Raw genomic sequence first — 14,779 nt, 5'->3', positions numbered from 1 at the left:
CCAAGACATTCTCGATGACACCTTGTGGGAACTTGACTGATCGATCGGCGAGTTGTATGCTTATTTTTGTAGGGCTCGTGGTTCCCAAGCCAAGCCTTTTGAACATTGACGACGGCATGAGGTTAATGCTAGCCCCTAAGTCGGCCAAGGCATTGCGAACGGGTGATTCCCCTATTGAACATGGAATCGTGAAACTTCCGGGATCGATTTTCTTTTGGGGTAGTTTATTGAGTACGAGGGCAGAGCATTCTTCGCCTAAATTAACTAATTGCAAATTTTCAATTTTCTTTTTATGTGTAAGGAAGTCCCTCATAAATTTAGAGTATTTGGGCATTTGGGTTAGGACTTCGATAAAAGGAATATTGACATGCAATTGTTTTAACAAACTTTCGAATTTTGCGAATTGCTCATTGGTTTTTTGACGAATTAACCTACCGGGGTATGGAACTCGAGGAGCCTTGGTAGGTTCTGGTGATGGGGGAGAGTTCTTTTCCTGCAGATGTGTTGGCATTGTTTCTTCCGTTGGTTGAGGTACTTCTGCAGGCCCTACAGTGCGGTTTCGTAGTGTGATGAGGTGAACTTGCGCCTTTGGGTTTGTTTCGGTATTGCTAGGTAATGCGCCTTGCGGTCTCTCGGAAAAATTTTGTGCTAGTTGATTTATTTGTTTTTCTATGTTTTGAATGCTAGCTTGTTGATTCCTAAAATTAGATTCTAATTGTAGAAATCTTTCCGAGTTTTTCTTATCAGTGTCGGAGACGAGGCGAGATATAGTATCTTCGAGCCTTTCTCGTCCACCTTGTTGTTGAGTGAAATTTTGTGACTCATTTCTTGATTGCTGAAAGTTTGTTCGTTGGGTTTGTTGGTTACTACTATTGCCGGTTTCCCTCCAACCAAGGTTTGGGTGGTTTCGCCATCCTTGGTTGTAAGTTCCCGTTGGAGGACCCGACGGCCTAGGTCTATTATCAATGTAGTTTACCATTTCTTGTTGATCGTCCGTTTCTTTCATGCAACTCCAATTTTCATGTGACCCACCACACCCTTCACAAGCCATAACCGAGACTGTTTTTGACATTTCTAGTTTTTTTATTTTTGAAGAAAGGGCCTCGATTTGGGCTTGTAAAGAGGTGCTTTCGTCGACCTTATGGGCGCCCGGGGCGATAGACTTATTTCCCCGGGGAGTGTGCCATTGAAAATTGGTTTGAGCAATTTCCTCAATTTGATTATATATTTCGTGTGGGCATCGATTACCTAAAAGTCCCCCGGAGCTAGAATCAAGTGTCTGCCTAGTGTGTGGCAACAATCCATTGTAGAAAGTGGATACTTGTTGCCATATTGCGAGGCCATGATGGGGACACTTGCGTAGTAGCTCCTTGAACCTTTCCCATGTTTCATATAAGGATTCCCCGTCCTCTTGTGAGTATGTATTAATTTCAGCCATTAATTTAGCAGTTTTAGAAGGAGGGAAATACTTATATAGAAACTTTTGGGCTAGTTCATCCCAGGTGTTTACCGATCCAGCTGGGAGGGTGTTGAGCCAAGCTTTTGCTCGGTCTTTTAGTGAGAACGGAAACATACGGAGGCGTATGGCGTCGTTTGATGCTCCATTGATCCGAAAGGTATCACATATTTCTAAGAAATTAGTTATATGTAGATGAGGATCCTCGTCCGCAAGCCCGTGGAAGGTTGCGGAGTTTTGGAGCATTTGTATCAAATGCGGTCGGAGCTCGAAGTTATTGGCTTCGACATTCGGAGCATTGATAGCGACGCGTAGATTACCTACGGTGGGCCGTAGATAATCCATAAGGGTACGTTGGTCCGCCATTGGGGGTGGATCACCCGAAACCTTCTCTTGGTTTTTGGCTTTTAACCTTTTTCTGAGAAAGCGTTCGGGTTCTTCTAGCGGTTCTTTTATGTCTTTATTAGAACTGGAGCTCATACACTATGTGAGGATGGTGTCGGGTTCCAAGTCCTGCAATAAAAATAAAAAAGAATGTCGGTCAGAAGGTTCACCACGGCCCCGTGTTGAGCGAACACGGCCCCGTGGTCGGAAATACAGTGATTGTTTTCCAGATCCCAGTTACTGGAGGTTGGACACGGCCCCGTGTTGCACCGGCACGGCCCCGTGGTCAGCCTTCTGTAACTTGAAAAACAAAAACTGCCAGTAACTTTGCTGAGCACGGCCCGTGTCCGACCAGGCACGGCCCCGTGCTGAGCTCTGCAGAAGCTAAAAATCTAAGAAAAAAAAATCCTAAAAAATTAAAGAAAAATAAAAATATGATTAGGCCGTTGATTCCTAACTTTCTTAAAATCCTTGTGTCCCCGGCAGCGGCGCCAAAAACTTGATGCGTGTTAGTGTATATATATTTTTAGATATATATTTAAGCCCTTTTTACACTTTTAGCCAAGTTTTAAATTTATAAAACACGATATTTACTAACACTAAACACACATATGGGCAAGTGCACCCATCGTGGACGTAGTATAGTGTTGGTAAGATACCGAGGTCGTCCAAGGACACAAGAGCTTTTAATACCGGTTTATCCTCAACGTCTAATCAAATCAAAAAGTTAGAAAAATGTTTTAAACTAAGAAAAATAAAAACTAACTAAATGCTGAAAATAAAAATAAAATAAAAACAGATAGACAAGATGAATCACTTGGTTCCGACACGTGTATTAGTATAACCTTTGATTATTTTCGCACTTTTGCACTTGTTTAAGAGATTATCTTAGTTATTGTAGTAGGCCCCTCTTTTGAAGGCGACGTTACCCTCAACCCAGTAGTTTGAGTCAGCAAGGATACAATCCTAAAGGGTCGGATTATTGAAAGATAATGAATTAAGTTATTAATGCAAATTATGGTAGGCCCCGCTTTTGGCAGTGACGTTACCCTCGGCTAAGTAGTCTGAGTCAGCAGGGATACAGTCCTAAATAGCCGGGTTATAGTATTAATAGTAGTTAACTTATGAGGGGGTCAAAGAGTTTGGATCCCCGCCATCCAATACCTATGGGCATTGAAGGAGATCCTACTAAATTTGACCCAGGTCCCAAGCAGGACCTCTAAACGCTGAACAAGGGCAAGACCCTTACCAAACCGTTCCCTTAACCCCCGACCAGGTAGCCAACATACCTCCATATAGACCGTGGAGATATGAATGGTGAAAATCTTTTATTTTATATAGACAGTAAAATAACGCCAAGACACCACGGACAAACGATAAGGAAAGATCACCTTCAACATAAGTAACTAGTTATTAAAGTCTTTAATACAAAACCAAATAAAAAGTGCAAAAGATTAAAAATAAAAAGTATTATACTAAACACTTGTCTTCACCAAGTGATGTAAGAGACTTAGGCAAACATGGCCTTGATTGTCAAGAACTCTTACGATCAATCTTGGATCCCGAGACGACTCACACACTCTACGATGGACAATGGATGATGGTGGTGGATGATGGTGTTATGGTGGTGGTGGGTGGTGGATGAAGTGTGAGAGAGGTGGTGTGCCAAGGGATGAGAGAGAATGAAGCCAAGCTCCTCTATTTATAGGCTGAACAGAAGGCTGGACACGGCCCCGTGCCCGCCTGACACTCTCTCTCCTCATTAATTGTAATTGCGAATTACAATTAATGCGCCTGCTGTACTTTCACCACGCCCCCGTGCTCGCTGGACACGGCCCCGTGGTGGGCAATGGAAGCTTCTACTGGTTTGTCTTTTCTGCTGCTTCCTGGGCACGCCCCCGTGTTCGCTGGACACGGGGCGTGTTCAGACTCTGTTTCTTCCTTTTTGCTTTGGGAGGTGCCGTTGAGGGTCCGGGCAGTCTATTTTTGTTCCTTTTCTTGTATTTATGGTAGAATTAGTGGTCTTTTTGCTTCTTTTGTGATTTTGAGCTCATTTCATCCTGAAAATACAAAAGGAAGACAAAAACACTCTTTTTCCAACATTAGTACTTAAAAAGGGTTAGTTTTATGCCTTAATTGATGTGTTTTATATGTTGCATTTTACACACATCAAATACCCCCACACTTGAACTTTTGCTTGTCCTCAAGCAAAACTCTTTAAATGTGGCTTACACTCCCAAATGGAATAGGTAGAAGAAACTCCATATGAGTTATGGAAAAGGAAGAAACCTTCATACAAATACTTGAAAGTGTGGGGGTGCCTAGCAAAGGTGATTGTACCACCTCCTAAGGCTCTTAGGATAGGACCCAAAACTGTTGATTGCATATTTATTGTGTATGCGCATCAAAGTAGTGCACATCGCTTTCTTGTACATGAGTCCAAGAATCCTGATGTACACGTAAACACTATCATGGAGGTGAATCCTAACGTTGTGTCTTACTTTGAAAATGTGTTTCCTTTGAGAAGACAAACACATGCAACGTCATCAACACCTACTTTTGAAGTAGGTGAAAGCTCTTCTACACCAGTTGAGGAGGTAGTTCATGATAAGACACATGAACAACCTGAGGTTGAAGAAAGTGATCGCAGGCGAAGTAAAAGGCCAAGGGTTGAAAAATCCTTCGGTTCAGACTTCGTTAGCTATATGGTTGAGGGCGAGCCCAATACATATCGCGAAGTGGTTTTCTCTTTAGAAGGACCTCAATGGAAAGAAGCAATAAGAAATGAAATAGATTCTATATTGCAAAATCATACTTGGGAGTTAGTAGATCTTCCACCTGGTTGCAAACCACTTGGATATCGTTGGATATTCAAAAGGAAGATGAAAACTGATGGAAGTATTGATAAGTACAAGGCTAGGTTGGTGATTAAAGGATTTAGACAAAAGGAAGGTCTAGATTACTTTGATACCTACTCGCCTGTGACGCGCATAACCTCGATTAGATTGGTTCTTGCTATAGCGGCTTTAAGAAATTTGGAAGTTCACCAAATGGACATTAAAACCGCATTTCTAAATGGCGATTTAGAAGAAGAGATTTACATGGAGCAACCTGAAGGTTTCTCCGCCCCAGGTCAAGAGGGTAAAGTATGTAAACTCGTCAAGTCTTTGTATGGCTTGAAGCAAGCACCCAAACAATGGCACCAAAAGTTTGATCATGTCATGATTGACAATGGTTTCAAAATAAATGAGTGCGACAAATGCGTTTATTTCAAAGACACAAATGAAGGTTATGTGATCTTATGCCTTTACGTAGACGATATGCTTATCATTGGGAGTAATGATAAAATTATCAAAGCTACTAAAAGCATGTTGAAAGCGAGATTTGACATGAAAGACATGGGTTTAGCTGATGTGATTCTTGGAGTAAAGATCATAAGAACCCAAGATGGTCTTGTGTTAACTCAATCTCACTATGTGGATAAAATTCTTGAAAAATTCAACTCGGGAGACACGAGTGTAGCTCGAACTCCAATTGATACCTCACAACATCTCAAGAAAATAAAGGAGATGGAGTTGCTCAGTTAGAGTATTCAAGAATTATTGGCAGTCTAATGTATCTAATGACATGTACTAGACCCGACTTGGCTTACGCGGTAAGTAGGCTAAGTAGATACACCAGCAATCGGTGCGCGGATCATTGGAAGGCTATCACGAGGGTGCTTAGATACATAAGATACACAAGAGACTATGGACTGCATTATACCCGACAACCAGCAGTGATCGAAGGATACACTAATGCAAACTGGATATCGGATAATAAAGATTCCAAATCAACAAGTGGTTACGTGTTTACACTTGGAGGAGCTGCTATTGCTTGGAAGTCTTCTAAGCAAACGTTCATAGCGAGATCCACAATGGAATCTGAATTTATCGCCTTGGATAAGTCAGGCGAGGAGGCGGAATGGCTACGTCAATTCGTGGAAGATATTCCAAGATGGCCAAAGCCTTTGCCAGCCATATGTGTACATTGTGATAGCCAATCAGCGATTGGTAGAGCTCAAAGCTTGATGTACAATGGCAGATCAAGGCATATGCGACGTAGACATAACACGATACGACAACTACTCTCAACGGGTGTTATCACAATTGATTATGTGAGATCAGCGGATAACATTGCGGACCCGTTTACAAAAGGCTTAAGCAGAGAGTTAGTAGAAACGTCGTCAAAAGGAATGGGACTAAAGCCCGTGGTAAATGGGAATATGAGGGAAACCTAACTTAGTTGACTGGAGATCCCAAGATCTAAGTTCAATAGGACAACTTAATCATATTACCAAAACGGAGTCACTGTGGGGGAGTACCCCAAAACTAAAAGGGAGTTAAATATACTTCCTAGTCCATTCCAATCAGTGACATTGAAGTGAGGATAAGCATATTAAGGTTAATGATTTCGGGAAAATCAAATTACCATGATGCTTTTAATGATTCATGGGAATCACCTATGTTAGAGAGAAGTGGGGTCGCTTCAAATGGATTTGTGGGGTGCGCAAATCCTAGAGCTCTCGCAGAACCAGGCTAGTGTTCCAGGACCATAATAGGACACGACAATGAGGAGTTGGCCAAACCAGGGAGAGTATTGTGTGAAGTGTAATGTCGCTTACACAAATGGGGGTATGTTTAAGGACATCGCGTCTACAAACCGCTAGTAAGCTAAGTATGCTTCACAAAAGAAGGTTCAAAGGCTTCAACCTACCTATCTTGCAATACTCAATTGTCGAAGTTTATCGTTGAAAAGTGTAAGGAAAAGATCCATTTCCATACATGTGGGGGATTGTTGGAAATTTGATGAAAAAATAGCATTTTTCATGTGGGGGATTGTTGGAAAAATAGGTGAAAATAGCATTTTTCACAAATATAGGAAAATGATTTTTTTCCTATTTTGGACTAGAAATAAATATAATAAAATGAGCGGGTTTTATATATTTATTTGTGGGTTTGTGTTCTATGTCGGAAGAGCTTCGCAACGAACTAAACCATGTCCAAAACCGAGCTAAGATGAATGAGATATCGATGCTCAAAGTTGGGTGTTTGAAACATTGAATGCTGAAACAAAAGGGAAAGTAGCACCTTGTCCCACATAGGAGGAGAGATGGAACTTAAATGGGTATTTAAGGTGGAACTCTCCATCCTTATTGTTTCATGGAAGCACACACTAGTGTCCTCGCGAAGGGTGCGGAGCACCCTAACTCGCACTCGCACACGCGCGCGCGCGTGGCGAGGGCGATGAGGCGCAATGTGGCGCTTTGATGGCGCACTATGCACTTCGCACGCTCGCATCGCCGCGAGCCGCCTTTGTATATTTGACCGCGTGCGCGTGGTGGAGCACAAGGGTTGCAAGGACCAAGTGGTAGGTGATGCGGCACATGACGTGGCAGTCATGCGCATGCGCGCGCGGTTGCGCGCATGGTGCATGGGTCCTGCTGTGTCGTGCGCGGCGCACCAGAGTGAGCCAATACGGCGCGACTGTGTGGCGCGCTCGTATAGGCTCACAGGTGACGTGGCGCACGCGCGCATGGACTTGAGCCAAGAGGACGCACCGCGCATGGTGACGTGGCGCATACGCGCATGGCAGTGAGCCAAGAGGACGCACTGCGCATGGGCATGCAGACCTGGGCGCGCGCGCACCAGGGTGACTTGCGCGCGCACGCGCGCGCAGAAGCTTCCAGCATTGAATGACGTATTAAATTGCATTGAAGACGTTTTAACAAGCTTTGACTGAGAATTAAATGACGTATTAAATTGCATTGAAGACGTTTAATGCAATTTAAACCTCTCATTTAATTCGTTTTTGGCTGTTTCAAACCGGGAGCTGTATAAATACAGCTCCATACCTTGCTGTAGAGGAGACCACGAAAACCCAGCAACACAACAGCAATCACAACTTTCTCTCTGGAAATTTCTGATCATCTTCTCCCTTCAAGTTTAAAGGTAACCTTCGGGTTGTAGGCGAACTCCGGCAGTACTACTGCTCCGGCTGTTGTACCCTGGGAAACAAAACGAGTACTCTTGGGAGACTCGGAATTTGTTTTAAGGGAAGCGTGTTGAACACGTGACTCAGCCACTCTGCTTCTACTCCATTCTTGTACTTTGGTTTATTTCAGTTGTAATTTGTATTGTATTTTTGGCTTTCTTATTTTGTATTGTAATCAGTGAATATAAATTTGTTTTATTTTATTTAAATTACGCGAACGGTTCCAAAAGGGCCTCGCCGAAACCCAAGCCCACCCGGGGTGGTGACTTGGGTGTTTGTACCCAACCCACGCCCCATACCTCATAATCTAAAAAGGTCCTCTTAGAAAGTACTAATATTACTATTCTATAAGACTTTTATTCTTTACTTATCGACAACCAGACTATAACGATTAAGGGTGTTTATCGGGTTTTTTCTTCGGGTATAAAGAAAACATAGTTAAAGATGTAAAGTACAGGGGAACAAAGTTAAAAGTGGAAAAGTGATAGAATTATAAATAGAAAATGTTTTTTTTTGGGGTAAAGATAGAAAATGTTAGTCACAAAAATGTAATAGATGAAAATTACGAGGGTTACGTAAAAGATGAAAACTATTGGGTTAAAACTGTAAAAGATAAAAGGTAAAAAGGTTAAAAATAAAAGAAAAATGAATAGTATTTTTGTAAGGGAAGAACTTTTTATAAATTAATATAGGGTAAATGGTTTTTAAATTGATAGTCTTACATTTTTTATAAACTTTGTTCAAAATCGACCCGCAACTACATATGTATTTTTATTAACGTTTTGACATGGGATTTTCCTTTTTTTTTTTTTTTTTGAAATTCTAACATTGATGCAAAAGTTATCAACCAAGTGGTTACGAATTTTGGATTAAAGAAAGATCCGTGTTAAAAAATTTGACATGGAAGACCTTGTGTAATTTCTTACTGTATTGTGTCTTTGTTGTTTTTTTGTCTAGTGTCTTGCTAGGGTCGGTTTTAATGAAAGTAGTCGTTCCAAAAACTATTAAAATAAAAAAAATGCCTTTGTTGTTCTTTTTTCTTGGAGACCGGTAGTTTTAGCGCCGGCGGCTCGGACGTGAGTTGTCACATTAATTTAAACGACGACGCCGAGTTCGATGAAGAAGAGTACGCCGTAGGAGAAGCGGAACGTCCCACGGGCGGGAGAAATCAAAGAGGGAGGCGGCCTCAAAGAAAGAAAAGCAAAAGGTTAGCGATCCGAAGATGGAGGAGTTTATGACGCAATTTAAAATTTACACGGAGGTCACGCCCAAAAGGCGAAGGAACGGGCGGTCGAAGAAAGGGCACGTGTGGCGGGAGAAAAGTTACGAGTGGCTGATGATAAAGTTCGGCTCAAAGAGTGGGAGATATTGACGATGGATGTTGATAATTATTCCGAAACAAAACGCTCCACTTTAAAGAAAATGCAAGAAGACATCATGAAGAAGCATAATAGTAGATGGTTTTTTTAAGTTTATGTTTATTTATTTTTTTTAAGTTTATGTAATTTTTTTTAATACTAATGAAATTATTTTTCTATTTTATTTGTTAAATGTTAAAAAAAAGGTAGATGATTTCTTTTTTTAAAAAAAAGGTAAACTAGTGGGGTATGATCATCCTCTCATCTCCATTGATTTAGTGTCTTGGACCATTCCCAAAGGAACAATGACGTGACGCCTAGGTGACGGATCATCCTCCTTTGAAGAATGGTCACCATACCATGTAGCCTAACATTAATTCACTAATATCTGAGTATGTTGTTCTAATTACAATAATCACTTTTTTTAATTAAAAGGCTCATCATCTAAGTAAAAGAGGCTGGACTAGGTGACTTGGAATGTTACATGGTCAACATTCAACAAGCGTGTGGCTTCCACTCAATCCTATGTCGACCATCAACTTTTAAATAATATATCAAGAGATACACATGTTTTGTAATTTAGATGGTTAGTATCTACATGTTATAAATAAATAAATAATATTATATTTCATATTTTGTTAAATGGAGTATCTATGTTGATATTCTATTAAGACCCGGATAAACAAACGTGTGTTCAAACTTTATGCTAGACCTTCATGGTCTAGATCAAGCATACACGCAGTTGGGGTCATGAATATGCATACAAATTTTGCTCCGTAAAGAAGAAACTATGATGTTTTGGTTAGTACCTCTAATACAAAAAATTGTCTATACAGTTATACTTGATACAACAAACAAAATTTTCTCCATGGTAAAGGATCAATATATTGTAATTATCATTAAATGAATAAGACAAAAACTACTCATTCATAGAATACTTACACACACATTACATGCTCTACAATCCATACATTAGTACTCACGCCAAAGTTAGGTCACATGGAAACCCTTTGCAAAGCTAGCGTTGTTGTGTTTTCTGATGTCTGGAAAATGAAATCGCTTCTCCTAGAGCATTATAATATCTGGCGTTATTCTTAAGAAACGTGGATAAAAGATATATTATACAAACCTCATTTTATATATTATCTATGTAAACAAGTTTATAAGTAAGAAACTACTAAAATTCCCCCTCTATATTTTAAATCAAAATAATTAAAGGCATAAAACAACAAAATACCAAACTGATGTTCCATATTCGTTATTGTATAAAGGAAATATAATAAAGGTATTGTATTAAGAATACATTCAATAAGAATTTTCTAGCATGTAAGCTTCCTCCCGATCTTGTTCTCTCTAAGATACGTGTCAAAATTAGTGGCTAAGTATTCTCCACCACTATCCGAGCGAAGAGACATAATTGATTTCCTTGTTTGTCATTTCACTACTTCTTTAAACAACTTAAATTTTATGAATATTTTAGTCATTAATCTTCATGAAGTCAACCCACAAGTATCTTGAGAAAATGTCGATAAATGTTACCATGAATCTTATTCCAGAGTTTAACATGTGCTTCAAAGGTCCAAAGACATCAAAGTGAACTAGTTATAGCGGATTTTAACTTAAGTGTTGGGAGCTCTCATAGGGAAGTTGGTGTGCTTTGTCTGGCGGCCGACACACACCATCTCCTTGGTAATTTGAATGTAGAGAAACCTTAAACAAGCTTATTCTTCATTATTAGTTCCAACAGATTGTATCCTCTATGACCTAGATGTGCACGCCACAAATCTACATATTGATTGTGTTTTGCCTTGTCGACATATGTTGACTCAGCGGACAAAACATACACAATGTCATTACATTTTCCTTGAAGTATTGGAATTGAAAAGTCTTAAGTCTTTCATAAATTCGTACATCACTAGGACCAAAAAGAACATAACCATCGATTGATCTCACTTGAGGTACTAAGAAGAGATTCTTTCTCATGTCGGGCACATGGAAAACATTGTTCTAAACAAACTCTTCTAACCTCATTCGACTAGAAATCACACTTTCCAAATACTTGCTACTATCACCACAACATGCTTTCTGGTATATCTTTTTAGGTTGTGGAGTCTTTCTTTTTCTCTAGTCATGTGATTTGAACACCTGGAATCAATAGTACATTCCCCTAATATGTTCGCCTTTGGTTCCATATTAGCAATCAAGGCAGTGACTTCTTGAACTTATGTTACCATTGCATTAACATCCCAGGCTTCTTTTTCCTTTATTGTAGCCAAGTTTCTCTCTGCTTTGGGTTGCCTACAATTTTCGCCATATGCGTCGTCATCCACAATTATAGCACTTGAACGGAAACCTTCGTTTATTGAGTAACTTTCTTTTCTTTCCTCTTCAGACTCAGTTTATGGATTTCCATTTCCCTTTCAAATGCCATCGTTCTTCTTCCACCATCCCATATTCAAGAATTGATTCTATCAAGGTTTTCCTTGGTTACGACCTTTACCCTTTTCAGCAAATAAGGTCTCATCTTCATTTGCCTTGATCAATGTTCCAATAAGATGTCTTGCAAGGGCTTCTTGTCCAACAAGGAGGTTTTCAAACTCTTTTGTTGAGGGTTGTGACGGCCATCCTTGGATTGCGGTGATGAAATTTTGAAACTCGGATTTGAGATTATGGATAAGAATATGTGTCATCCGAAACTTCACTATATTTGCTTGTGGATCAAGTTCTCCTATCTTACGGCAGGATTATGTTCTCCTATCTTGTGGCACAGGGTTTTCAACTTATGGAAGTACCTTAGGATTGTTAACTCCTTTTGACTGATCCTTAGCAACTCATTCTCAAGGAGTTGGAGTTTTGCATCATTCTTTTTTTGGGAACAACACCGCCAAAGCATCCCCACCTTATTTTAGAGTTGCTAGGTCACAAATAACATTTCTTCAATAGTTGCCTTTAATACAAACGATACTTTTTCTGTCTTCACCATTCATTTCACTATCTCGCCATTCAAGTCATTCCTAGGTAGCATTCTATCTGCCATGTTAATAACTTCCCTCAAGTCTTGACCCTATAGATACGACATCATACAATTAGACCATGCATTGTGGTTTGTATTTTTAAGTTTCTTGATGCCTCCTATTCCTTGGAGATTACCCATGGTAATTCTTAGCGGATAGATGCAAGTCTCTACAATTGCTTCAGGTGATTGCATTCGTATTAGATCGTTAGGCAGGACGAACCTTGCTTCTTGGTCGAGTCTTCTAATTCAGAACTATTTAACAATGACTCTCATACTACTTGTTAAATCACATCCCTTGTATCCCATCCCGATCTTGCAAACCTAACACACAAAATTTGCTCTACACAAGTGACTTTTTTTCTTTTGTTGACTTGAAAGAAATCTAGATACAATGAATAACCTAATACCACTGTTTATACTAACTCTTCCTTGGTACACACTGATTCTATTTTAATTCAATTAGGACAACTCAAAATTTAAATAAACATTTAATAAAAGTAGGATCAAGCACAATCCTATCCTAAACAAACTAGATAATAATAACTAGACTTATACTATTATACTCCTGAACTTTTTGAGATCTCCTCCCAATCCCCCCCCCCCCCCCGATCGATCTGTACTTCCCTTATGGCAATATTACGTTTAGGAGCAATCACAATGAGTTGGAATGAATTAGTGCTTAACATATATATGAATCCTGTTATTGGTGTAAAGATATTTTGTTTACAAGTGTGATTTCGGTTTTTATTCATCAAACACACTTTATTTCTTTGAAGAATACTTAGTGAAATTGCAGACTAATTGAATAGATGGTGTTCATGTGGAAGACCATTTGTTGAGGTAGTGGTACGTGAACTACTAAACCCATTACCAAATATAGCATTAATATATTGTAGTTTATTAGATGCGATTGTGATTTATGGCCATAACAAGTAAGTTTGTAAACACCTGCCCTAATCTCATTTGCCACGACGAATTTTAAATTACCCTAATTAATAAAATAACCTTATGCTTTTTTAGTGACGCATTTGGCTCCATGCTATACGTGGCCCAAATGTCGTAATCAACTATTATACTCTTAGGATATGATCAAGATTGAACATGTCACCTTAATCCATAACAACTTTTAAATTCCCATAACACCCTTCAATAATTTTGACAGCCAAAGCATGAAGGGTAATTTGGTAAATCTAATGGTGTGGAGATACTGTTGGTGAGATCTTTTATGCTTGCTTTATGTAGAAAGGGAGATGTTTTAGATAGGGACATTAGGATGGAGGGTTTTATGGTGGTATAAATACATGGCTAATCAAGTTGATTAGAGACATAGATAGATAAATAGATAGTTTAATTAGTACGGTAAGGTACGATGTATTGGGGTGGAGCATACGAAGAAAAGTGGAGAAAAGGGCCATGGACTACCGAAGAAGACCGTTTGCTCGTTCATCATGTCAACTTGCATGGTGAAGGCCGATGGAATTCTGTCGCTACGCTTTCTGGTACATGCCGTACTAGCTTATATTGATGTCTTCATTTCTTTTTGTAAAAGGTGCGAATGATCACTTATATAAATATCTAATCCATTGTAGGTCTGAAAAGAAATGGGAAAAGTTGTAGACTCAGATGGGTGAACTACTTGAGACCAGACCTTAAGAGAGGTAGAATTACCCCTTATGAAGAAGCCATCATTCTTGATCTACATGCTCGATGGGGAAATCGGTACTTTTTATACTATACCATTTGAGAAACAAAAACAAAATGCTAGCTAGCTCTTTTAGAAACTCCATTTATGTGTGGTCATGTGATTAATACTTCATCCATATACATGCCTGGTTGGTTAAATTAGATGGTCAACAATTGCAAGAAGCTTGCCCGGAAGGACAGATAACGAGATCAAGAACTATTGGCGAACCCATTTTAAGAAAAAGAGTAAGGTGATGGACGAATCAACCAAGCTTAAAACACGCCTGTTAAAAAGACAAAAGTTTCAACAAGAACAACGACAACTGCAGTTGCAACAACTTCATATGCAACAAAATGAAGTTGATGTAGAAAAGATAATATCTTTGCTCCAAGAAAGTGAGAACAAAGTCGGATACATGTCTACAACAATGATTGTGAGGCAGGAAGGCAAAGTTTACGATGAACAACAAACTAGCCTATTGTTCAATGGTGGCGGTTGTTATGTACCGGAGACCCCTATGAACGACGACATTGGTCTATGGGATGGCTTGTGGAACATGGATGATATTCATGCTCCTGACTTGTGTGCTGCCAAAGCTAGCTAGCTACCAAGTCAAGCATGTTGTCACTCTTTCTTAGTTTTGTATGTTGTGTGTACTTGTGGCTAAGTAGCCACGTTTCTGTATCGATCATTTTGATCATAATGCTAAGCTTAAAAATAAATATTAAAAAGGATTATAACCATCTGAAAGTTGAAACATTAATCACCTATCAATATCATCCATCAAAATAAAACACAATGACATCACATATTCACATATGTTTTCAAAAGTTGCTGATTCATTCCGT

The 14,779-nt window shown here is 39.5% G+C and overlaps 1 protein-coding gene and 1 non-coding gene across 2 annotated transcripts; both read left to right on the top strand.

Moving 5' to 3' along the window:
* Positions 1-1,337: 1,337 nt before the first annotated feature.
* On the top strand, positions 1,338-1,444 carry LOC118489861. The gene has a single exon (XR_004887874.1). It is a non-coding gene; the product is annotated as a small nucleolar RNA R71 (small nucleolar RNA).
* A 12,138-nt stretch (positions 1,445-13,582) lies between these two features.
* Positions 13,583-14,674, top strand: LOC110908089 (transcription factor MYB2). The gene is made up of 3 exons (XM_022152999.2): positions 13,583-13,746; positions 13,837-13,966; positions 14,094-14,674. The coding sequence occupies exons 1-3, from the start codon at positions 13,617-13,619 to the stop codon at positions 14,533-14,535; spliced, it is 702 nt and encodes a 233-aa protein (XP_022008691.1). The 5' UTR covers positions 13,583-13,616; the 3' UTR covers positions 14,536-14,674.
* Positions 14,675-14,779: the final 105 nt, after the last annotated feature.

This window comes from Helianthus annuus, chromosome 2 (assembly GCF_002127325.2).
Source record: "Helianthus annuus cultivar XRQ/B chromosome 2, HanXRQr2.0-SUNRISE, whole genome shotgun sequence".
NCBI classification, from domain to species: Eukaryota; Viridiplantae; Streptophyta; class Magnoliopsida; order Asterales; family Asteraceae; genus Helianthus; species Helianthus annuus.
Note: the sequence above shows the minus strand (reverse complement) of the source record. Positions and strands in the feature narration are given on the sequence as shown.

Coding starts and splice junctions, on each gene's coding strand:
- LOC110908089 (XM_022152999.2), top strand. CDS start 13,617: ATGTATTGGGGTGGAGCATACGAAGAAAAGTGGAGAAAAGGGCCATGG. Junction 13,747..13,836: donor TTCTGTCGCTACGCTTTCTG/GTACATGCCGTA, acceptor AATCCATTGTAG/GTCTGAAAAGAAATGGGAAA. Junction 13,967..14,093: donor CATGCTCGATGGGGAAATCG/GTACTTTTTATA, acceptor TGGTTAAATTAG/ATGGTCAACAATTGCAAGAA.